This window comes from Euwallacea similis, chromosome 25, assembly GCF_039881205.1.
Source record: "Euwallacea similis isolate ESF13 chromosome 25, ESF131.1, whole genome shotgun sequence".
Lineage (NCBI taxonomy): Eukaryota > Metazoa > Arthropoda > Insecta > Coleoptera > Curculionidae > Euwallacea > Euwallacea similis.
Window position 1 is genome coordinate 1,582,145 of NC_089633.1, and position 23,100 is coordinate 1,605,244.

The window sequence follows — 23,100 nt, forward strand, 5'->3', positions numbered from 1 at the left end:
AAACAAAATTATAAAAACTGTTGAAAATGTCCTCGCAAAATATGAGAAAAAACGTGAAACTTTGCCACCCTGTATATCGAAAATGGTGCGTTTTTAACCATAGGGACTATTAGCATTTTTTAAATTATTTTGCAGAGTACTATCGTTCCCTGAAATATCTCCATGATGATGTATTACACCCTGTATAATGGAAATAATCTGAAGGCTTCTTTAGAGGTATGGAAATGGCCTAAGCTTGGGCCCACAAACGTCAACACTTAAATAGCTTAACTTCTTTGACTGCAGTTATAACATGTAGGGATCCATTTGCGAGGTTTGGCTTGCAATTGCACGTTTGTACTAACAATGGCACAGACATTTGGGTCCAATGAGTTTCGAAACTTTCTTAAGGACGCTGGGGTAAAATGTGTAGCAGGGGCCCCATATCATCGGGCGACAAATCGGTTAACCGAAAATTCAGCCAAAATTACAAAGAACGCCATATTCAAGGACAAACATGAAAATCCGACAACGGACATCAATCTAATTATAAACCGATTCTTATTTTTGTATCGAAATACTCCTCATTCAACAGAGGAGTCGTCTGCAAAAGTTTTATTTAGCAGAAATTTTCGGATAACACAAAGTCTGATGTATTATTTCTAGCGTTGAGGAAAAAAACTGTGCAGAGATTATCAAAATAAGTTTAATGTATACAATGTATGATTGAAATAGATTGTGAACTAAAATGCCGATGCCATGTAAGCCAGCGTAAGCGGGATCACTAAAGATTCCGACCATCCCCCTTATTCAATTCTTTGAAGAATTAATGGAGAAATAGGTAAGAATACTAAGCGAAGCAAAACATGAGGTAGCGGCGGTAAATATCAACGCCACTCTATCTCTAGTTTCACCTGCCCCTAAGTAGAAACAGGGTCGAAATCAAATAAAGTTATCCGATGCGTTGTATTTAGATAAAATAGCGTGATTAGTTAAGTAGTCGGGTGTTTAGATGGACGCACCCTTCTTTAAGAATAATGGTATAGGATAATAGTACTTCATATTACCTAGCGAATACCACTCACATTCTGTAGACACCATATTTATTTTATTTGTACCTTCTCCCAGTCCCGGTTAGCTACTTTTAAATTAAAACATCTATAATTAACTGTTGGTGTTTAATTTGCATTTCCGGGGAACCGGTACTTTATCCAACCCACGCTATATAATTTACTTACAAAAGTTAACAAATATTAACTATCAATAAATATTTTGATTAAAAACAACTATACAACCAATATTACACAGCTTCCCTTTCTTCACCTCTTTTATCCGATTGTCGATCTCCAATAAAAGATGTCTCCTCTGATATGATCGTTGCCTCCTTTAATACACCGCTCTCCTTCGATTGGGCGTTGTCATTTATCAAACCTGAAGTACAGGGTTCTGACTCCGTCTTCACAGACTGAGGTCTTGGTAAAATGTTTATTTTCGGAGCCATATCGATTATGGAATGAGATGCTTTCTTGATCAACTCCAGAGGGATTTCCTCTGATCGAGGACGAGGCATTTTTGGGGACCCCTCGCGTGATTTCGTACGACTCGAGGAAGCTTCTCTCGATCTTGTCTCTTTTTTAACGTTATTATTAGATGGGGATGCACTTAACTCTTTTCTTAAGTTGGACAGTCTATGTGGACTATCACCTAAACAATATACGTCAACAAAGAAAAAAATTATGTAAGTGATTTTAATATAAATTTCGTACCGTCACGGTGTCTTCTAGATTCGTCAGCTCTATGTAGAACCCCTGGAGAACTTTCTCTTTTAGGAGCCGCAAATCCGGGCGCTCTACCTGCTGTGAAAAGTTGCCTGTTTTCCCTTAAATTTCTTCCGGTCGCTCTGCACGTGTATAGTCCTTGACCAGTGAAAGCTGGACTGGGTGGGCCAGACTGCCCAGGGATTTCCAGGAGACGGGCTATGTGCTGCATTTTCTTTTGCCTTGCTTTCATTCGACCCTGGGGTTGAATGTGAGATATTTTTTTGCAATAATTTTTGGATGTATTTGATGATCAAAAACGAAACATTATGATTCACCTTGGTTAATCGTTGTTTAGCTGCCATGCAACGAATGTTATCATCAAATAAAAATTTGGCACTCAGTAAAGGAACTCTGTTTGTGGTTGCTCCAGATATAGGTCGATGGATAGTAATGTGTAAGCATCTCGAATCATCTTTGTCACCTGTTACTTCTATATCCTGTAGAAAGCCTACTAATTTCGCTACTCCCCAACCTAGCCTGAATTTTGACAACAAAAATGAGCCCAAATGTAATTTTAAAACACACACAAATTTTCTATGAATACCTTTTGTTGTCGGGTTCAACAAGGATGAGTTGTAGAACGTCAATTACCAGAAAACGTCGCATTTTCATTCCGTCTTTATAGAGAACAGTGCAGGCGATTAGGTCCGAATTATCTGGAAAAGGGTGTGAGTTTATGATCAGTTTCATTTGTTCTAGTGACCAGTGAATGGAGCAATCACTCATTTCATAATACTATGAAGCATGATTAGTTGAGACTTTACTGGGTTTTCGTCTACGACCCTAATTTCAACAGTAAGCATACTTCATATATAAGTGATTACTTAATTCACGTGGCTTAGGACACACAACGAGATATACTCAGGTCCAATGCTTGCTCTATCTGCACGCAGCTCTGAGGATTAGTTAGAGGCAGCTGGGTCTCTATCTCCCCGCTTAACGTTAAAACAGTATTCCGCATTAGGAAGAACAACCGTATAGCTCTTCTTGCTTTTTCGCTCTAAAAACAAGGATAAAGTTTTATATAGAGTACAGCAATACTTTACTGCATATCACGGATGGTTTTGTATGATATACCATCTTGAAGGTTAGTCAATTGCAATAGATATAGAATATTTTAATGATCAAATACAAATCGACGACAATTAGCAGTTTATTCTTACCTCTCCACATGGCAACCTCTTAATAAAATCAATCCCTGTCAATGGCGTGCCTGCAGGAGGGAGAAGAATTGCACTATCCATACACAGCCATTCTACGTTTAGCGAAGATTTTGACATATCACAGTATCTGAAACTTTCTCATTGAAATTGACTCCACTTTTAGTAATTTACTAATTGCTTTATTAACAGAAACTCATAATTTATTTTTCGTTAATAGTAACCTTTAATACTTACTCATGTTCAAACATATCTAGAAAAATCTCCTCGCTTTTGTAGAAATTTCTGAGTAGAGCCATACTTTGAGATTTGGCAGTTTCAATAACCGCCCTATGAGGCTCTAATAATATATTCTTTCCATCACATATCACAAGTTGTAACAGTAATTTCAAACTTATTTCTAAGGTTACCAATCTTATCCTAAAATACTCAACTAATTACAAATTTAACAAACCCCCAATACTGTCAGTACTCGCCTACAGGTCGGCTGACAAGCCAAAGATATAATTAAAAGCAGCTTTTCCACCAAATAAACATTGTAAGAATATTTAATATCTTTGGAAGAAGACTTTGACATGAAAGATTTTTTCGGTTTTAAGACTTGTTCTATTACATCAGATGTAATTCCTGGAGAAGCAATTTATGAAGTAAATGGACTTTAATGTAATTTTACTAATAGTCAACCTTTATTATTTGCCATGGCATACAGTAAACATAGGGCAAATAAGGCACCATAATCATTCTCAGAACAGTCTAAAGCACTGTAAACAGTTTCCAAGAATGGTTTATGCATCGCCACATTTTCAGATGGATTTTTAGCCAATTTTTCTTTTTCTTCATCAGTGATATTTATCAAATCTTCCAGCAGTGCTTCTTTTGAACTGGAATTCACCGCGCTCGCTTCGTCACTCAAGCTGTCTTCCAGTAATTTCTTTTCAGTTTCATAATGTTCTAACAACGTATTTACACCTAAAACAATTATTTTGGCATTTGTTCTTAATCACATATTTCAACATACCTTTATCAAGAACAGTGCTATCAGTCTTTAAAATAATCCAAGCTAATGACTGTACCAATGGAGAGTGAGATAAAATCAAAAATACTTGTGACAATAAAAATAAAGCCACCACACAGGACACTCTCCCTGATAAAGGATCTTGCACCCTTGGAGAATCTGGCCCAGACGAAGCTAAGAACCAAGTCAACCAAAACATTTATATAAATCACATATTAATAAAGTACCTACTTTTAGTTAAAATCTTTGCCACCGCTTGGTTAACTCCTTCAGGTAATGAGGACTTTCTTCTATGTGAGGCAAGGGAGTATATATACAAAGGAATCAATAATTTATGCAAGAGATGGTCGGTTAAAACGTGATTCAAATCTGTTATATTAAGACAAAGAATGTCGTTAATATAATGAAGGTGGTCGAGATGTTCTGCTACTAAATCTGCTAATCTATTCTGGGAGTGATGGCTAAAACTTTACAATCTTAAAGGTTTAAATTCGTAGGGGAAAATACCGGCTTACTCTGCCTCATTTCTTACACACATATCTAGCTCTTGAATGTGTTTGCCAATGAACCAAGCAATATTTGAGAAATAGGGAGCGGCGGTTCGGTCTCTTATAAAAGCCAACATACTGGAATCGTCCACTTTATACACATTTAAAGTTAAAGTGCGTACTGCTATGCGCACCATTGTCTCTGGATGATTGAAAAACTTTATTGCTTCTGTATATAACGGGAAATCATTTGTGTGCTAGAAAACAGTTATATTTGTTTTATTATACCAGATGATTCTATATAAATGAGACAAACAAATATCTTCAAATCGAGAAGATCTACAAAAAAATGTTCAAACAAAGTCTTTTCTATTTTCAAGGGCTCAACTTTTTATGCTGTCAATTTTTTCCCCAAGGTCACCTTTACCTGTATTTTGGGGTCTACTTCGTTTTTCCAAATGAAATACCCAATATCTTTTTGGAAATTCAAATTCTTGGTTGACAGTAAAAATGTTTTTAATTGAAATATTTTTCGCTAAAAGTGATAAAATTCATAATATTATTAGATACAAAATAAACTATAATCTCTGCAGTATTATAACTTCAATTTCATCAAATTTTTGTTAAAACAGACAAATCCAATTGAAAATAGTTTACCATGATTTTCTTGTGACTTTTTATACTTTGGCACAAAGAAGACTCTACGAAAATGCAATTATTTTTAAATGTGCTATTTTCGGATGAATCAAGCTTCACAAACCACCGTCAAGTGAGTCGCCACAACATGCATTATGAATCAATGGAGAATCTGCATTGGTTGCATAAAGTAGAAAGACAGCGACCATGGGCTTTGAATGTTTGGTGTGATATTTTAGGTAGACATCTAATTGGGCCATACTTTATTGATAGACACCTCAACATAGAAAAGTATAGAAATTTTTTGTTAGAAAATTTGCCACACCCTCTTGAAGAAGTTAATTTAGAGCAAAAGTTGACAATGTGGCTTCAACATGATGACTACCTACTTATTATGCTAAAAATGTCAGAGAAGTTTTAAATGAACAGTTTCCACAAAAGTGGATTGGGCGTGGTAGTAAAGTTACTTGGCCAGTCCGATTACCTGATTTAATTTCACCAGATTTTTTTTTCTTGGGTTATTTGAATTATATTGTTTATGATCAAGTGCCAACTACTGTCGAAGACATGAAAATTTGAAGCATGTACACTTGTTAAAACATTGCACCTGAAATGTTAGAAAATGCCACACAATCATTTGAAAACAAAATTGTCAAGTACCTTGAACAGCAGGAGCACCATTTCAAACATTTATTGGTCTGAATTTTTTTTCTCCTATAATAAAGTAAAATTTACTACATATAAAATAATATTGCTCAAATATTTTAATAAAGTTTAATAAAGCATTTATTTTGAATCCAGTATTATTATAAATTTTATCGCTTTTAGCAAAAAATGTTTGAAGTAAAAACGTTACTGTTAGCAAAGAATTTGAATCTTCAAAAAAAAATTGGTGTTCCATTTGAAAAAACAAAATTGACCCCAAAAGACAGGTGAAGTTGATCTTGGGGAAAAAATTGACAGTATAAAAAGTTCAGCCCTATAAAATAAAAAAAACTTTATTGGAACATTTTTCTCTAGTTCTTTTCGATTTTAAGATATTTGCTTGTCTCATTCATCTAGTATCACCTGATATACACATATTGATTGAGCATATTTAAGATGCACTTACTTCGTTGTAAAAGAAATGTATAGTATGAGCATTCAGTTTCAGACTAAGTGTTTTTAAGAAGGAAATGTAATAAGCCATTACTTCTTCATTTGAAAAGTCAAACTTGTGTACAATTATAGAATTTACATGATTGTTGGACAATAAATAATCTGAAAATATATTTGATTACTTAATTATTTATCTAAGATCAGTGCAACATCTTACACAATGACGTCTCATTTCTGATGTTCTCAAACAAAATGTTCAAGGTTTGCAACAACTGAACACAAACATAATTTGATCCCCCACTTCTTTGCCTCATTATTCTCAGGAAAAAAGACAACATGTTTTTCTCTAGGAAAAAGCTGGAAATATCAATGTTTTTGTGAGAGAAAATGTGAAAAGATTTTCAGGAAACTTGAAAAGTCAAAATAGATATATCCATCATCCACAAAGAAAGGATTAAGTAGAGTTAATATTGTACAGCACATAATAAAAGTTAAAAAAGATATATGTTCTTTATCTTTGCTGTAGACTTCTTACATTACTCAAATAGATTTATAAATATCTCTATATGTGTCAATATGTCCTTTATTATACATTACACTATCTTATATTACATGAATCTACAAATAGGACTTTTCTTGCAATTTGAAAGAAATATTTTGAACATTTTTCTTTTAGATGAAATATCTAGTGCTTACTCAAAAACAGAAGAATCGTTCTGATCGCCCCATATCAAAATTTCAGCAATAGATCTCAAGGTCTCGACCAGTAATTCCCTGTTGTGTTCTGACACAGTTTGATTCCTAGACAAAACATTGTACAAGTATTTAAGATGCTCCAAGGAATGGGGATTCTTTGGCCGTCCCCAACCTCCACCAAACCAACTTCTGCTTCGAAACATTTTCATCTTTTAGCCCATGACCTAGAAGACATGTTCTTGGTGAAACAACCTCATATCACGCCAGAAATCACGAATTGGTGAATTTTTTGACTTGAATTCACTTGAAAGAAAAAACTACCTGTAAGTCAAATCTAAATTTTAATTGTATCCTTGTTATTACTCAAATAGATATCAATTTGTTAACTTGAATAGAAATGTATTTGTTTACTTTTTAATAAGCTGTGGTGCATTATACACTCGAGAGTAGTTCACACCGAGAACCTGCACCGACAAGTGACACTCACAGGAGTGACAGTTGACGAGTAGCAGGGACGGAAATAGCGAAAGGGTTGGTTAGCTATATAAACCCAAACAGACCCTTAAAATCTCTCTTATCTCTTATATACTCTTACACACTTAGTCTCTCATACCCTTAAGCTCTTATACTCTTACTCTCAGCTCTCTCGAGGTAACGTACCACGATTATCACCCTCAGTATAGTACATACAGACTGTGATAATAAACGCAGCAATAGTTTTGTGTAAATAAAGATAGTCGAGCAGTATCAGCGCGTATTTTGTATCTATGACTAGTATCTTTGCCGGGTTAGAATACTGGTCCCTTCAGCGTGTTCAACTTGTAACGGAAGAATAGATCACCCCGTTAGCACCAACAACACGCCGCGTTACCCCGAATCCTATCGGTAAACGTAAACACCTATAAACCCGACAAAGCTAACAATTGTCACCGTCACATTTTGATTGATAGAATTCCAGGCATTATATCGGAAAACCAGCTACAACATAAGAGCTGGCAATGTCGTAATATTCAATAATTTAATATATAGCCTCAATAAGATCTTTTATATTATCCTGAACTTGACATAAGCCAGCACACTGACAGAATTTACACTTTTGACATTGACACGTCATAAATCGATTTTGTTGTTTTCTTTTTGGTAAATAATAATTAAATATTTTATTACTTTATAATAATTAAGTTTCTTGTGATTTTTTAGTTTAAACAAAAATCTACAATACAAATAAAAAGACGAAAACACCAGTACAACAGAGGTCTAAGAATAAAGAAGGTGGAAGGTCCCTTTCTAATCACGATTTACCTATCATCCATGATGACTTGCTTCTTTTGATTGTAAAGGTTTCTAAAAAGAAAAGCTTTATTCTTAATCTTGCAAAACCATGGCACCCACAGAACCAAGAAAAGGAGAACGTAAACCTGTGAGTTTTCTATATTATTTAGTAAAATGATTACAAGTGGCAGATTCAGGCCCTCAAAGTGAACTATAGCCGTTTAGAGGGGGTGCTTTGAATGATTTGCTGAAGCAATTCTTATTTGCCTGAACGGTAATTCAGTGAGCTAAGTTATGTTGAATCTGTTTCTTTAAGAACATGTTTGACACTTTCTTGATCAACATTAAATTGTATTTTTTAAATACAAAGTTATTTTAAAAATGAAATAACTGAAAACTGAAGTACACTAAATGTAATCCTGGCAATCAATACTTTTTTTTGGCACTTGTTTTTCTAACTTCATATTAAAATTCTAAATTGACTATAAGCTTAAAACTGTTCATACTTACAATATGTTCCTAAATAAACTTTGAGAGCCTGAATGTTCCCAATATTTCATGTAGCATATTGTTTTGTTTTTATCATCTCCAATTTTATCCAAGTACATCATCAATAGACTAGGAAGTAACATGTTTAATGGATTAAGGAAGTAAACAATAATGTTGTTATGATGATGCTACTTGATATTACTTATGTTGCTTTGAGATTAAGTTTTTTTACAAGGTTTTTTCCATTTTAAAACATCCTGCCCAATCTTGGTAGATACATAAGAGCCAAATTATTAATGTGTTGTTAACTTTAATGTGAAGCTAATTTAATTTGAAACTAAGAATTTGACTAATACCCAGGCCCCACCAAGCATCTATTTCTAAGTTAAGAGCATCATTGTCCTCTAAGTTAATCTTGCCAGCATTTCACAAATTTAACTTTATATAATGATTCAAAACCTTTCTATTATTACCAATTTCCTACATCTGCACTTAAGTTAAATATTTTCATTAATGCATTCCTTTTAGTAATTATAGTGACTTGTATAATAATGGAATGTTTGTGTTTGTCCTTTTTTTGATAGTGGGTTATATTAAATTGCCTATTTTATCTGTTTCAGAAAGACGAAAGTTATTTTGTAAGTACACAATTATTTTAATGTCAAAAAACATACTTGAAAACAAATAAGACAAAAAGGTCTTGATAAAACTTTAAGGCCTGTATTCCTTTTTATATTTTTTTCATTAATAAACCATAAAAGAGAGAAAAGTTTATTACATAATGCTGAACAAATTTCAGATTATTAAACAGGCATTCCAAAGGTCTTATGTTCAGTCATTGAAAATTAAGTGAAATGAGTTCCGTTTTCTAGTTACTATCATTAGAAAGGTTTTGTATGGCAATTTCTCCCTTTACTTTCCCCCCATACAGGCAGTGCTAATTTATCATGGGGATTTTGTTTCTATTGCCAAAATGGCAAGAATTTTAATGTCCAAGCTATACAATTTATTACATGGCCATAAGACATATTCTATTTTCATAGCGTTATCATGGAGATTTGACTATTTTTCTAATTATTTTATCCCTGAATTTTTACGTTGGCCGCAAGACACAACAAACGTAAAAAAAGTAGGGTAAAATTGACTAATAAGTTGATTCGCATGTCGGCAAACTGATAATAGAATATATTACTATAAAATGAAGGCAAATGCAGCAAAATGCGGTAATCAAAATTGCTGCAATTTTCCCTACTCATCTTTACAGATATGCTGAGATTTGAAAAGGCCTGATCAGTTTTTTTGCAGATTAAAATAGTTACTGTGTAAAGTACATGAATTTCCTCTAGTATTAAGGGGTAACACGTGTGGCACAAATTTAGGTACGCTTTTACATACCTCAATATGAATTTCAAAGGATGAAATAATGAGGTTTTTATAATAATTAATATCTTTCAAGGTTTTTCTTGCCAAGTGTCTTTGATAAGTTAATTAAATGAAATTAGTTTCTAAGTTATTTATTAATTGGCTCCCCATTCATAATTTCATATTATTGTTTTAAGGCTCCACTTTCACCTCCGCCTATATTGGACATCACAGATGATGAATTGGTCTCAATTTCAGTTAGGGATCTCAATAGAACTTTGAAGTTAAGGGGTCTCACAAGAGAGGAAATAGTTCGAATGAAACAGAGGCGACGAACGTTAAAAAATAGAGGTAGGAAACGAACAGATTTCTGAAAATTCTAATTAACCCGTTTGAATCGGGACAATTTATACAGCACAAAAGCTACCTGAAAAATTGAGCAATAGGAAAATTTTCACTTACAGGATATGCAGCGTCATGCAGAATAAAGCGCATAGAACAAAAAGACGAATTAGAAGTAGAAAAAACTCACGAATGGAGAGACATGGAAGTGATGCAGGAAGAAATTCTTAAAATGAAAGAGGAGATGAATGGACTTCGTGGGAGATATGACGCTCTGAAAAGATTTGCAGCTAACAATAAAATGCACCTTCCTCCAGAGTTAGAACGTTTATAAAACAATTTTGATACGTTTGAGAAACATGCCTATTTTATTGTAATAAAGATAGACGTTTAGTTTGTACTAAGAGAAGCAAATATTAAAGATAAGAATTTAATTTGTTTGAAATTTTATTTTAGTACAATTTAAGAAAAAACTTATTTTGAAGTAACAAATTGTATATATTTATGTAATTTTTGCAGTTAAGTTATATTAAAAAATTATAAGTAATAATAAGTTATAAGTATTTTAAACTTAAGTAAATCAAGGCATTTTAATTTAAATTAATACTCAATGTCTTTATTTATTTAGGAATAAGGATAATGATGACCCATAATTTTTGACAATTCCAATAGTGTGAATTTACTAAATGAAGTTATACATACAAAAACCATCATAAAAGTTTTATTAACTTTGAAACAACTTTAACATTTACACTATTTCCAAGCACCATATATTTTTGTCGCTCAGTGATATCTTTTGGAAATGAAAATTGTTCTGGAAAACACATTAATCTAGATATTTCCTTTGGAGTAAAAAATCTTAAGCCTAAAGATTGCACCAAATCTGAATATTCTTTACTATTGCAATCAATCTCATATAATTTTAACAAATTCCTTTCTGCTACTTCTTGAGGTATATCTGAGAATACACTACCTGTTCCTTCTGTAGAAGTAAATTTTTTACTTTAGGTTTTTCTCTTGCTAACAATTAACTTACCAATAAATCTTCCATAAGCTTTTGTGAAACAGCAAGACCGCCTTGAATTTTTATAGCAAATGTCCAATATCTTTAATCTTTTTCTTAATATAGTTTCTGGAAGATTATATTTAGACAAACCTTGAAGGTTTTCCAAAATGTCCCCAATTTCAAAACAAGTTGAAGGCATATTTTTTCCAGGGTAGTTCTTCATCTAAGGATCCATAAAAAGTTTTTTGAAGGTAACTTTTGAAAATTCATACCATACAATCTTGAATTTCGAATGAAAAAGTTTCAGGTAACTTTTTACAGAGACAGTAGTACCGCAGCCTACTATTAGGAATACCAAATTGGTTGGGACTCAAAAGAAACTCTTGATAACTGTAAGAATTTTCATTCAACACCTTCACCAGCTGCGACCTCATTAATGACTTTTCAAAGCCTTTAACATTTTCAATAAGAATATTTTTTATCTTCAATTCTGGCAGTAGATTCAGGATATGCTGAAATGACTCTGTTCGAGGGTCATTAATGTCGTTCATTTTACCATTCCGGGTAAATGGTTGACAGGGAGGAGACATAAGAATTGTGTCTACATCCAATTTCTTTATTAAATCTGAAGTTAAACCTTCGATGTTGAGGTTCATCAGATGGGTCTCCGGAAAGTTGTGTTTGTATATCAAATTGGCAGTGGGATTAATTTCAATTGCTGCTTTTATAATGCCTTGCAATCCTGTTTCTGTTAAGTGTGAATGAAAAATGAACAAGTTAAAAAAATAGTTTCGATTTAATGAAATTTGGATATTGCAATAGCAATAATTTCAGATTTATAGAATATGAAATGTAGAAAATGAATTTTTTACCCTGAAAAGCCATATGCATGCCTCCAATACCACTATACAGTTCTAAAATTTTCATGTTAATAATTAATATGGTAGTAAAGTTGTGAAGCTCCTGGATTTAAATTAATAAAAATATGAATCCAAAATGATATTATTATAACAATAAGTTAATAACTAATTATTATAGTGTCTATTTATTTACATTCAATTTTTCGTGGAACAGCTGACTTTGACACTGACAAAGGTCGCATTGTTAAAACTATTAAAAACATAAGTCACGGTATTTAAACGGCAATCGTGCATATTTGTGAGCCAGTAAAGGTAGCACATGATTCAATATAATTTCATATAAAACAATCGTTTCATTGTTAAAATAAGAATAATTTATAATTAGTGATGATTTGATATTAACAAATAAATAATAGATAATTTATCCATGACATACCTCTGATATTTTAACATTTACTTGAGGTTTTTGAAGATTACTATATATTTTAATTGTAATCATGATTTTTATATTGAATGAGACAAACTAGTCTTTGTAGAAATGTAACTAAATATGAGGAAAAAATGGCCGTTCACTGTCGACGTTGCCACTTTTCCTAATTCGCAACCATAATTTGTGCATCTCGGAGTTCTTGTTTTCGTATATTTTTTATTTACAATTTTTCTCTTCATCGCTCTTCTTCCCCAGATTCTTCTCTTGTCCTGCCCTATGTGACAGTGAGAATTTAACTAATTAAATATAGGACCTTACAATATAGATTAGGAAAGAAAACCAGGATATAATCGGGAAAAAAAATTCCCTTGACCTGACCTAGGAGTTCTAGGATCCCAAGAAGAAATTCCAATAAACAGCCTTACTTGTTATATATTAGTATAAGATATAAGATATAAGGTAAGTAAATTCCTATTCTGGTAGCAAATAAGAATTATGAACTAGCACCTATGCCTATGTATTATGTGAATTATTTGGGTTTAAAAGCCAGTCATGTATTTTGTGGTTATCTATGGTCTGACACTATACAATATATATTTTCACAAAGCTACTTTGAATCTTGGGACACTTCCCTAAATAATCTCAGGCTAGTCAACTCTATATTTTAAATCTTAACCTGAGAATATTAACACATAGAAAATTATGTTAGTGCTTGCAGCTTGTCTTTTTTAAATTAAAGCATTCATGTTTGTATTTAATCCAATTTGAAACACAATAAAAACATTAGCTTAAAATCCCTATTTGTTCAAGTAAATCAATTTGAAAATGGAAGGGGAAGTGGAAGACATTGCCATTGAAAAGTTAGGAATAGAAGAACAATTAGATAAAGGAGAAGATGAAAAATATCTAGAAAAAAAGAGATCTGTTAGAAAATCTACTAGGAGTATACGTTTCAGGCCGCTTGAGAAAATTGAGGAATGCTATCAAGTGGTTACTAGATCAAAAAAATGGAATGTAAGTTAGAACATAATTTTGAAAATGAGCTTATTTTTAAATTTAATAATATTTAGCACCTAAAGACGCGTATTTACTAGGCAAACAAACTGAACGCATTCTATCGCATGCATTTCTCCATATATTCTTTCATTTGGCTTTTTATTATCAATGCTCACGCTGATCAATACAAGTAAGGAAAATGGTATACATTTGGTAATTTTTACTTTAGAACTTGTTATCTCAAAACAAACAGTTTTTTATTTCATTTTTATAATTATCATCTCCAGATTCCAAAAATGTTGATACAAGCTAATTAGATGTAAAACTTGAATATTAATCCCATCCATAACGGATAAACAGCTCTCTCTAGATAGAATGTGGAAAATAACAATTCTCAATGAAGTGTTACACATTGCATGTTATTTACACGGCCATTTGATTGAACATGTTAACAGAGATGAAAATCTGTGACATCATAGTCAATAGGTATTTCCTTATTCATATACATTACCAACTGCATGCAAACGACGAGTGAACGAATATTCTTTGATGTTCTGATACACACATGTCTTGCCTAACGTACTTTTAAAAGTACACACTAGTCAAACGTTAGTTGGGTTGTGTTCATTCGCCTAGTTTGTATGCGTCTTAATGAGGGCTTCCCCATTATTTTGCAGATAAGCAGTTTGAAAGACATAGAAAATTATTATTTGGACAAGAAAGTGAAATTGAACTCTCTGGCATTAGAGACCATATTCGAAGATCCTCAAAACAACAATACTATGAGTACTAAAAAACTGAAGCGGTCAATACAATTCAGCGCTTTTGTAGGACAAAAAGTAGAAAAATCTAAAGTGAAAAAGCGCAGTAGAAAAGCAAAGAAGTTAGAGTTTGTGGGGTTTAAAAAATTACCTAAGAAAGTTGGTTTGAATTTACTGATGAGCAAGTTACAAGAGTTGGATAATGAATTTGGGATTACAGAAGACTGATGCTTCTTGTCTTTCTTGTCTTGAAGATTGTATGACTCCATGTTTTGTGTATTATATGAGTGTTAATTCATAACAGGATGTCTTAATGTGTGATGTAATATATCAGCATAAAATTTTCGGCCGAAAACGTTGGTTTTTCGTTTTTCCCCGAATTGGATAAACAGTTTTTTGCTGTAAGTTTTCTCAAAACCGATAAGTTTGTCGCATTTGATTGGATTAGATTGAAAATATTTCTCATTCTCATCACAACTGTAAAGTATCATGGGTTGTTTAACCCATTAACGCCTAGAGGTCCCGTACGGATCCACTCAATGCGGGGAATTTTTAAAGTAACCGGGGGTTTACCCTTGCGCCTTATCACGCGTTTTCCTCCTAATTTATATTTCGTGTTTATTACACAGTCCCGTTTGGGCTCTTTGATTTTTAGAATATGCTACAGTATTTTTATTTGCCTTGTAAATTGGTTCGTGTGAGAAAAATTAGTGAAACATGAATACAATAAATTTTGTGTAAGTATTGTCCTTTAAGTATGTTATTTTTTTTGAGTTTCAACATAGGGTTGGTTTGTCAATGGTCAAAACAAGCCAAGGTGAACACAACAATTTGCATAAATTGCCTAGGTGACTTTATTACATTACGTACATGACCGTTCCCATATGGGCTCTTTAGGTGCTAACCCCCTTAGGCAATATATTTATAAAATAATTGTTTTGTAGCGGAATAACTCTATAAGAAGTATTAGATATTGCGTATGATGAAGGAAATGTTGCAGAAATATATATATATAAAACCTCCAGAATGTAACATTTTAACCGATGAAGACTCTGGCGACGAAGATGAAAGCGGTCTTGCCGACAATTTATCAGCAAAACAACTTTCTTCGTTTGCGGAAATCGTATTCACTAATAAGGATAGATTAGGAGTAGAAGAGGATAACCCCGAAGCCTATACTTCAGATAATGCGTCTTTGGGAGAAATGCCATACGGTAACAATATTGAACAGAATCTATCTGTGAGTATCCAAAATTCTATCCATGAGTCGCCAGATATTGAGAGACATACCTTCTCACTTGCGGGAAAGCCTACAAAATCATATTTTTATTATTTATTGAAGGAGATTTACAGTAGGCAGATCGTCAGTTCCCTACTAGTAACTATAGTATATATGGCTTAATGAGTTGTGTCCAATTATTTGAATTATTTTTTAGTGACTCAATATTAGAAAATATGGTCCAAGAGAGTAACAATTACTCCTTGTTTAAAAATAGCTCAAATGTTAACCTGACTAAAGAAGAATTGAAGGCCTTTTTTGGAATATTAATTCTCAGTGGTATAAATCAGCTACCAACAAAAATTGTAACAGCAGAGGCAGAAAAATGTGTCGAAAATGTAACATCACTCTCTGCGTTCAATACTTTGAAGGATTTCATATAAAATAATGTCGATTACTTTTGACTATAATTATCTTCAAACGTTTTATTTAATATTTTTTGATACATATAATATTTTTCAAAAGTTGGCGCCTAAAGGCTCCATATGGGAACGGCAAGTCTCACTAACTTTTTAAAAATATTTACAATAAAAAACATTATCTGTATGTCTCTACTGTTACTTACAGCGGTTTCACCAAAAATTTTTGACTCGATTTCGAAAAAAATGATATTTCGGCGTTAATGGGTTAAATACGAAAATGAAGAACGCAACCCACAATACATAAAGATTACTAGAATCTTCCCACAAGTTCTTATAAAATAAGCCTCTTGAAGGAATAAATTCCTCACTCGTTTTATACTACTCACAGTTTCCCATAGAATGGAGGTCTACAGCCCAGTTGCATAAATATCCCTTGTTTTGGCTTCCAAAGACAAACTGGATGCTTTTATGCGAACCTCTGTGTCTTGGACAAAAACGAATGGGCGTTTTCAGACCTCGAATAAATTATGTTATGTAATTAGTGGACCTGATTCTATGGGAACGTGTAAAAGTTCAAAATTCTGAATGCGCCTATGTCTTAATGGTTTGGCTTGGCTAGCGACCTTGGCGTCCAATATCGATATCGATGGAAGCGAAAGGTCTATCGATAACACCTGGATGTTGACTATAGGAACTTAATAGAGAGAATGGCATTTTTAGCGACTTTGAATTATAAAAAAAATTAATTGGTCAATTTCGTTGGACAAAAATTTCATTTTCCCTCTTTCATGTTCCTATAGAATTGGGCCGCAGATTATGAATTTTCCCATTTTTTCCACATGCCACATTTCCCACTTCAAAGAAGGTGGGTGATCAGCTGACATCTAGCTTTCCGCCATTTTTACGTGTTCAACCAAACTTCTCGAGAATGTGTGTGGGTACCGTTGTGAAGTTAAAACTTTTTTCAAATTCAAAATTGCCGGGTTTAAAATATTTCAAAATGAAATTGTAGTTAATACTCTTCACTTTTGTACATTTTAGCCATCAGAAGCAAAAAATATGGCCCTTTCGTTGAAATGTCCTTTATGCTGCAATGAGACATTCCCAACACATAATTCCCTAACAAGGCACCTTCAAGAATTGATACACACTTTAGGCAACTTAACTTGTCCCTCTTGTGATACATTCTGTGTAGATTTAGGAAACTTGGTTGACCATCTCAGAGGAAAGTGTGAGAAGATCACGGAACCTACAGTGGAAGGAGATTATATAGTTGAAAATGTATCTTTAATTGGGGCAACTAACAATCAATTTAACCATGTAGCTGAGTCATCTGATTTGGTAATGATCGAAGAGGTAACAGAAATTCCAAGGGAAATTCATATTCAAGGTAAATACATATTTATATTTAGTTTCTTAAATTCTTCCGGTACAACACCCCAGATAAATAATGTCTTAGAAAACACTTATCAATTTCAATTGTTTTCAGTACAATTATGTATACATATCCACAGTTACAATTCTTAAAAGATGCCTCAACAGTGCCTTTGTATCAGCCAAAAGTATAAAAATAATTAAGTGCCTCAATTCATGGTGGCTAGTTTCTTAGTTGCAACAACTTTTTCAGCTGAAGAAAGTGGTGGTGAACCTCATGACCAGAATATGAGTGTAGAAGACATAACTGACAATCCTAATATGATATATAGTTGTGATACTTGCAATGTCTCTTTTACTTCTATTAAAGAGCATTTGGCTAAGTTTCATGAAGGTGAAGATGTTGTATTGGTAAGTTAGCAAAAGTTGAATTAGATGTTTTTAAGTTGAATGAAATGAAAACCCAAGAGAGCCCTTACGAAAAAAGATTAGAAAAAAGAATTTATCAATTAAAATAATTGGACAATCAGTTTAGTAATAATTTAATTAATTCAACAAGTTTCTCCCTCAGGTGATTATTTAAGCTTATTAAAACTCAACCAGCACCAGCAAATTTTATATTTATCTTTTGTATGATTCATAATACAAATTTTTTTTAGGAAACAGAAAATTCTGAAGAAGTCGAAATTGACAGAAATAATGAGTCAATGTCAGTAAATGATAACCAGTCAGATGCAGATGAGACCACTGAAGAAGGGTAAATGTCTAAATGTTATACAATGCATTAATGATAATTTTACTATGTATTGTGTTATGTATAGTGTTTAACAAATATTTAAATGGAAGACAGGCAATATTTTGCAAACTAAAAATAGCATCGGGTGTTCTATAAAAAACTGTTAGCGTGTCAACGTTGTGAAACTCATCAGAGGAGTATTAAAAATTTTATGAAGTTGCAATAATGATGTTGCATGCAGTCTAAATATTTGTTACACACTCTAATATTAAGATTATATGTTATACACTGTATATTTGTACACGCAGAGACGTTCCCGAGTTGGAAAATCACAATGCCTTTGAAGAAGTCGAAGAACTACAACCCATTACTTCTAAATATATTCTTGAACAGGGTCAACGAACAAGTAAATATCATAAATAAGTATATTCTTGATAAAAGGTCCTTTTTTCTGCTTGATGTAGGAAAAGTTCGCAGTATTACAGATGAAGAGGCAGCAGAAATTGAAGATAAATCAAGGATAATTTATATACATAAATGCCCAGAATGTGATCTGCAATTTCCCAGTATTCAACACTTTGAAAAGCACCAGTGTAGCCTTGCAGACAGAAAGAAAGTTAGAAGATTGAAAAAGAATAAAATCACTTCAAAAAAACAAGATTTTGAAAAGGTGATTAAATCAAGGAAGGTAAGAAAGTCCTGTGAGAATATTTATGAATTATATATAAAGGTATTAAATAATACTTCTAGTATATTATATGATGGGTAAGAATTGAAAAGGAAATAGTAATTTTGTTCACATTGTATACAATTGTTTTTTTATGATTATAATATATCAGTTTGTAAAAAATAAAAGGGATTTACTACTAAAACTTCTAAATTCAACATTCAATTAGGCACTTTTTACTCAAATCACTTTTTTGCCAAGATAGGGACAGTATAATATAGTGTCATTGGCATTTCAGACAGAGGAGGACTTTATGTACAAATGTACGTTTTGCCACGATGTTCACCCAACGTTAAAAGCCGTGAATGACCACATGAAGACCCACCTGACTAAGAATGAAGAAGGTTGCTATAATTCCTATTTTAGACGTACATATATTTTGCTGTTGTAGAAACTATTAAATTAGTATAATTTGAGTCAAAAACTTTTAAAAGAATATTTGATAAGTATTTATGCCAGTTAAATTTAGTAGCCATGTCATTAGGGATATGCTCAGAACCACCAAGTGCTCTCTAATTTTCAGTTTGTATGAATTTAAGCATATACAGGGTATTTCAGAGTTAAATGTACATATGCTATTAAGGGTTAGAATGCATCATCATGATTCAAATTCACCCATATATATCGTAGGAAGGTAAGTCTCAATTATTCTCAGGATCCAGGGCATTTTTCTTTTTTTATTCAATGATTTTATAGCCGTAACTTATGACCTACTCGTTATAAGATACCATTAACAGGGTTTGTAAATTGCAAGTCTGGACTAGGAAATAGTCTTTAGAAATTTTTATAAATTTGATTGCCCTGTAGATAATTTTCTTTAAAACCATATGAAGTCTTCCATAAAGCGTTAAAAGCTGTCTTTACCACGTTAGTTTCATAATTCCTACACGTATCATTTTGTCTTAATAACAAGACATTAAAAAAAAAATTAAAGTATTTAATAATTGTTCGAAATTAACGCCATTTTTGTATTGTAGTAACGAAAAATTAAAATAGATTTAGAACAATTATAACACAACAAAAAAACAGTTACAAGAGATATTCAAAATGACTGCCATTTGCTGGTATGCATTTTCTTGTTCTCGACGAAAGTTGCTTTATTGTCTTTCGTATAATGTTGGGATTATTTCTTATTGTCGCATAGCAATCGTTTATTCTTTGAAGGAGCTTCTCTCTTGTATTTATCTCTCGTTTATATCTCTCGTTTATAATCTCGGATTTTAAATTCTCTAAGAAGTGATGATTCAAATGATCTGGATTAAAATCTGGCGATCTCGTCAATTCATTCTCAGGAAACAGTTTATTTTATTTTTTTAAATGGATTTAAGTCAAGTAGGTTTTTCTTTGTTGCTCTTTCAAAGAATAAACGATTGATGTGCGACAATTAAAAATAATCTCGACATTATACAAAAATGAAGTACTTTAACCCCTAGTAGCGTATGTACAGTTAACACTAAAACACTGTATATGATTTATGTAATATTTTTAGTATTTTGTGGTAGGGCAATTTTTTTTTGTAAAATGGTTCAAGTGAGTAAGTGGAAAAGTTTCAGGTGAAATGCAAGCGGTAAAGATTACCTTGTCGCTGAATAATTGTGAGATATGTAATACCAGTTTTCCCAGCTACAAACAGGCCAAATTGCATGCAAGAATGCATGCGCCAGTTAAACCTAAGAAAGTAAGTATATCAGTTTTTTTTTACCTTTCAAATAGACATTCGATTCAACTTAATAAATGCTATTTTAAAATGTCGTTTTTCTTTACAAATTTTAACTTGAACTTAACATTTCTAAATATATTTATTAAGATTATGTAAGACAGTTTCAAAACGTTATTTGATTGGACATATATAGATGGAGCTTCCGGTTACTAATGACGAGCAACTTGTAGCTGGCATGGAATCTGCGAAAAACAGTAATATCGAATGTCCTGTTTGTCATAAAATCTATGATAAACAATTCGAAGAAGTTCATATGGAATCACACAACGAGAAAGAGCAATTTATATGTACATTGTGTAATCGAAAGTTTGATTCGGATTCCAGTTTGAAACTTCATTTGAAAGGTAAGTATCGTTGCTTTTTAGATTTAGTAACATTTTTTAATATATTTTTCTACATCAATAAAGACATTAACACTTTATTCTAGTACATTCTAATGTTACGAAGTTTGTTTGTTCTTATTGCAAGAAACCATTCAAAAGCCCCGAATTGTTAGATGTGCATAAAAAGAATCAATGCCAAATTAGGGATTATGAATGCCAGCACTGCGGAAGAAAGTTTAAAAAAGCACATGAAAAGGTAATTTGGCCCTTTATTGTCATTTTAAAATATTAATAGAATTTATTTGTAGGTTAAACACGAACGCATTCATACAGGTGAAAAGCCCTATGTGTGTGAGATATGCGGAAAAGCGTTCAGGATAAGTTATTGCTTGACGTTGCATATGCGCATACATACTGGGAAAAGACCCCATTTATGTAATGTTTGCAGTAAGAGGTAGGCGATTCTTGGAGGATCGTTGAGCGTTTACATTTTTACTATTTTTAGTTTCAAGTCTTACAGTGTTTTTCACCATCATTTGAAAACTCATTCCGAGGAAAGGAACTATAAGTGTCCGTTCTGTCCTAAGGCTTTCAAGACTGCAGTACAACTGGCTGGTCATAAAAATAGGTAGATAAGAGAAGAAAAATATTGGCAGAAGGAACTAGATATTTTATTTGTTTCAGTCATACAAAGCCTTTTGCATGCACTAAATGCAATCGCCCTTTTGCCTCTCTGTACGCGGTCAGAGCACATATGGAAACTCACGAAAGAAAAAATAACCTGCAGTACGATTGTCCTATATGTAATGCGAGCTATGCCAGGATGTTTGCGCTCAGGGACCATATAAGAGAAGTTCATGTACATAAGTCTATCGGTAATGATAGTGAGTATAGATTTTTGGAAAAATTGTCTTTATTTTATTAATGCGTAAGAAAAAATGTACAGGAAGAACACTTTTAAAGGAAAAATACAATTTTTAGCTAAGATCAAGTAAAACTAATACTAAACTAATACGTGGAAATGAGATTTTGGTAGGTATCTGTTTCTCTTTCAGAGTTACACGGTGTTTTCTTAAAAATTGAGTCGATACCTATATGAGTTTTAAAAAAAGTGAGGTTACTAAAACTTTAAGTGTTAATTAGGCTCATACCCTATATAAGTTTAAACGGATTTTTTATTGATATTTTTTATAAGTGCTAATTAGTTGCAGAAAAAACAGAAGCTGAGAAAATTCTAAGGGAGTTGGAAAAAACAACTTATGCGAATCATAGAGGAACAAAAGGTAAATATTTATTTCTCTGTGACGCTAATAAATAGTTAAAGGATTTATTTTTACGTCATGCGAAAATATTTGTTTATACTAGGTATTTCAAGTTCCAAACAACTGACTCGTGCTTATAACTTTTGTACTTATGTTTTTTATTGAAATTTTCACGGAACATTTAAACTTATAACCCAAATGTTTGGTGTTATGGCCAAGTCGATGTGATTTGTAGCAGGAAAGAAAGTCGAATTTTTGTTAAAAAACATACCAAGTATGCATGTGATCATTGCTGCAGTACGGATTTTTCACCTTCTCTACATTTCAAAGGTTTTAAGTAATTTTGTTCTTTATTTCCTAAAGACTCACATCTCAAAAATCAACCTTTAATAGATAAATTTAATGGTAATACTAAGCAATTTAAATTTTAGGGGACGAATCTGAGGAGGTTTTTAATGTGCAAATGGTAGAGGAAACTGAAAACGAAGTATACGTTGTTACCGATTAAGATGTGGAGAGTAAATGCCAATATTATTGAGATTCATTAGCTAATATCTTTCTAATAAGTTATTGATTATCTATAGTAATATTATTTCTTCTGTAATTGTATGGAATAATTTGTTATGCTTTTCCAAACAGGCAAATCCGATTATTTGACTCTTAAATTGATCAATCGAACTCCATGACTATTCTTCATTTTATCTTGGAAACTGGGTATGCTTAGTTTTATGTAAAACATACTTTAAATTAAGAGTAAAACTTTTTTTATTAAAGGTATTGTTTTTTCCAAAAATGGAAAATTTTCACCTTGATAACTATTTTGTATATCATGGTTCCATTTCTCGGTCAGATTCTAACGTGCATCAATTTCGATAAAAGTTTCGTATACGTTTTCATTATTCAAGCA

At 32.5% G+C, this 23,100-nt stretch overlaps 5 protein-coding genes across 11 annotated transcripts; 3 read left to right on the top strand and 2 right to left on the bottom strand.

Moving 5' to 3' along the window:
- Positions 1 to 1,142: 1,142 nt before the first annotated feature.
- ema (C-type lectin domain containing ema) lies at positions 1,143 to 7,166 on the bottom strand. Of its 6 annotated transcripts, none has more exons than XM_066402285.1 (15): positions 6,893 to 7,166; positions 6,414 to 6,553; positions 6,210 to 6,358; positions 4,490 to 4,719; positions 4,206 to 4,435; positions 3,978 to 4,148; positions 3,644 to 3,928; positions 3,436 to 3,586; positions 3,197 to 3,379; positions 2,963 to 3,095; positions 2,652 to 2,799; positions 2,344 to 2,455; positions 2,075 to 2,276; positions 1,746 to 1,995; positions 1,143 to 1,683 (listed from the first exon to the last, which is right to left on the bottom strand). In XM_066402285.1, exons 1-15 carry the CDS (start codon positions 7,099 to 7,101, stop codon positions 1,280 to 1,282), a joined length of 2,997 nt encoding a protein of 998 aa, XP_066258382.1. In that variant the 5' UTR covers positions 7,102 to 7,166; the 3' UTR covers positions 1,143 to 1,279. The 6 variants fall into 6 exon arrangements, with proteins under 6 accessions (XP_066258382.1, XP_066258381.1, XP_066258384.1 ...); XM_066402284.1 differs by having other exon boundaries at positions 2,649 to 2,799; XM_066402287.1 differs by having other exon boundaries at positions 2,963 to 3,089; positions 6,893 to 7,165.
- Positions 7,167 to 8,115: 949 nt separating this feature from the next.
- maf-S (MAF bZIP transcription factor K) lies at positions 8,116 to 10,775 on the top strand. Of its 2 annotated transcripts, XM_066402233.1 has the most exons (4): positions 8,117 to 8,312; positions 9,274 to 9,291; positions 10,213 to 10,366; positions 10,480 to 10,773. In XM_066402233.1, exons 1-4 carry the CDS (start codon positions 8,274 to 8,276, stop codon positions 10,689 to 10,691), a joined length of 423 nt encoding a protein of 140 aa, XP_066258330.1. In that variant the 5' UTR covers positions 8,117 to 8,273; the 3' UTR covers positions 10,692 to 10,773. The 2 variants fall into 2 exon arrangements, with proteins under 2 accessions (XP_066258331.1, XP_066258330.1); XM_066402234.1 differs by lacking the exon at positions 9,274 to 9,291 and having other exon boundaries at positions 8,116 to 8,312; positions 10,480 to 10,775.
- A 287-nt stretch (positions 10,776 to 11,062) lies between these two features.
- Mt2 (methyltransferase 2) lies at positions 11,063 to 12,400 on the bottom strand. The gene is made up of 4 exons (XM_066402232.1): positions 12,236 to 12,400; positions 11,636 to 12,111; positions 11,394 to 11,586; positions 11,063 to 11,339 (listed from the first exon to the last, which is right to left on the bottom strand). Exons 1-4 carry the CDS (start codon positions 12,288 to 12,290, stop codon positions 11,068 to 11,070), a joined length of 996 nt encoding a protein of 331 aa, XP_066258329.1. The 5' UTR covers positions 12,291 to 12,400; the 3' UTR covers positions 11,063 to 11,067.
- Positions 12,401 to 12,920: 520 nt separating this feature from the next.
- On the top strand, positions 12,921 to 14,646 carry LOC136416829 (uncharacterized). Its single transcript, XM_066402195.1, has 3 exons — positions 12,921 to 13,112; positions 13,464 to 13,667; positions 14,327 to 14,646. Exons 2-3 carry the CDS (start codon positions 13,479 to 13,481, stop codon positions 14,636 to 14,638), a joined length of 501 nt encoding a protein of 166 aa, XP_066258292.1. The 5' UTR covers positions 12,921 to 13,112; positions 13,464 to 13,478; the 3' UTR covers positions 14,639 to 14,646.
- Positions 14,647 to 16,846: 2,200 nt separating this feature from the next.
- On the top strand, positions 16,847 to 22,836 carry LOC136416861 (zinc finger protein 260-like). Its single transcript, XM_066402241.1, has 14 exons — positions 16,847 to 17,441; positions 17,679 to 17,836; positions 18,085 to 18,182; positions 18,470 to 18,567; positions 18,626 to 18,849; positions 19,127 to 19,232; positions 20,442 to 20,566; positions 20,742 to 20,952; positions 21,036 to 21,187; positions 21,240 to 21,385; positions 21,437 to 21,559; positions 21,616 to 21,815; positions 22,137 to 22,214; positions 22,625 to 22,836. The coding sequence occupies exons 1-14, from the start codon at positions 17,111 to 17,113 to the stop codon at positions 22,699 to 22,701; spliced, it is 2,127 nt and encodes a 708-aa protein (XP_066258338.1). The 5' UTR covers positions 16,847 to 17,110; the 3' UTR covers positions 22,702 to 22,836.
- The last annotated feature ends 264 nt before the right edge of the window (positions 22,837 to 23,100 follow it).

Bases quoted from the DNA above. Each gene is read 5' to 3' on its own strand.
- ema (XM_066402284.1), bottom strand. From the start codon at position 7,101: ATGAAAATGTTTCGAAGCAGAAGTTGGTTTGGTGGAGGTTGGGGACGG. The intron at 4,720-6,209 runs GTAAGTGCATCT...ACTGTTTTCTAG, and splicing joins TACATTTCTTTTACAACGAA to CACACAAATGATTTCCCGTT. The intron at 1,996-2,074 runs GTGAATCATAAT...ATTCAACCCCAG, and splicing joins CTAAACAACGATTAACCAAG to GGTCGAATGAAAGCAAGGCA.
- maf-S (XM_066402233.1), top strand. From the start codon at position 8,274: ATGGCACCCACAGAACCAAGAAAAGGAGAACGTAAACCT. The intron at 10,367-10,479 runs GTAGGAAACGAA...TTTCACTTACAG, and splicing joins ACGAACGTTAAAAAATAGAG to GATATGCAGCGTCATGCAGA.
- Mt2 (XM_066402232.1), bottom strand. From the start codon at position 12,290: ATGAAAATTTTAGAACTGTATAGTGGTATTGGAGGCATGCATATGGCT. The intron at 12,112-12,235 runs GTAAAAAATTCA...CACACTTAACAG, and splicing joins CATGCATATGGCTTTTCAGG to AAACAGGATTGCAAGGCATT. The intron at 11,340-11,393 runs GTAAGTTAATTG...TTACTTCTACAG, and splicing joins AGCTTATGGAAGATTTATTG to AAGGAACAGGTAGTGTATTC.
- LOC136416829 (XM_066402195.1), top strand. From the start codon at position 13,479: ATGGAAGGGGAAGTGGAAGACATTGCCATTGAAAAGTTAGGAATAGAA. The intron at 13,668-14,326 runs GTAAGTTAGAAC...ATTATTTTGCAG, and splicing joins CTAGATCAAAAAAATGGAAT to ATAAGCAGTTTGAAAGACAT.
- LOC136416861 (XM_066402241.1), top strand. From the start codon at position 17,111: ATGGCCCTTTCGTTGAAATGTCCTTTATGCTGCAATGAGACATTCCCA. The intron at 17,837-18,084 runs GTAAGTTAGCAA...AATTTTTTTTAG, and splicing joins AAGGTGAAGATGTTGTATTG to GAAACAGAAAATTCTGAAGA. The intron at 19,233-20,441 runs GTTGCTATAATT...GAAAAGTTTCAG, and splicing joins CCTGACTAAGAATGAAGAAG to GTGAAATGCAAGCGGTAAAG.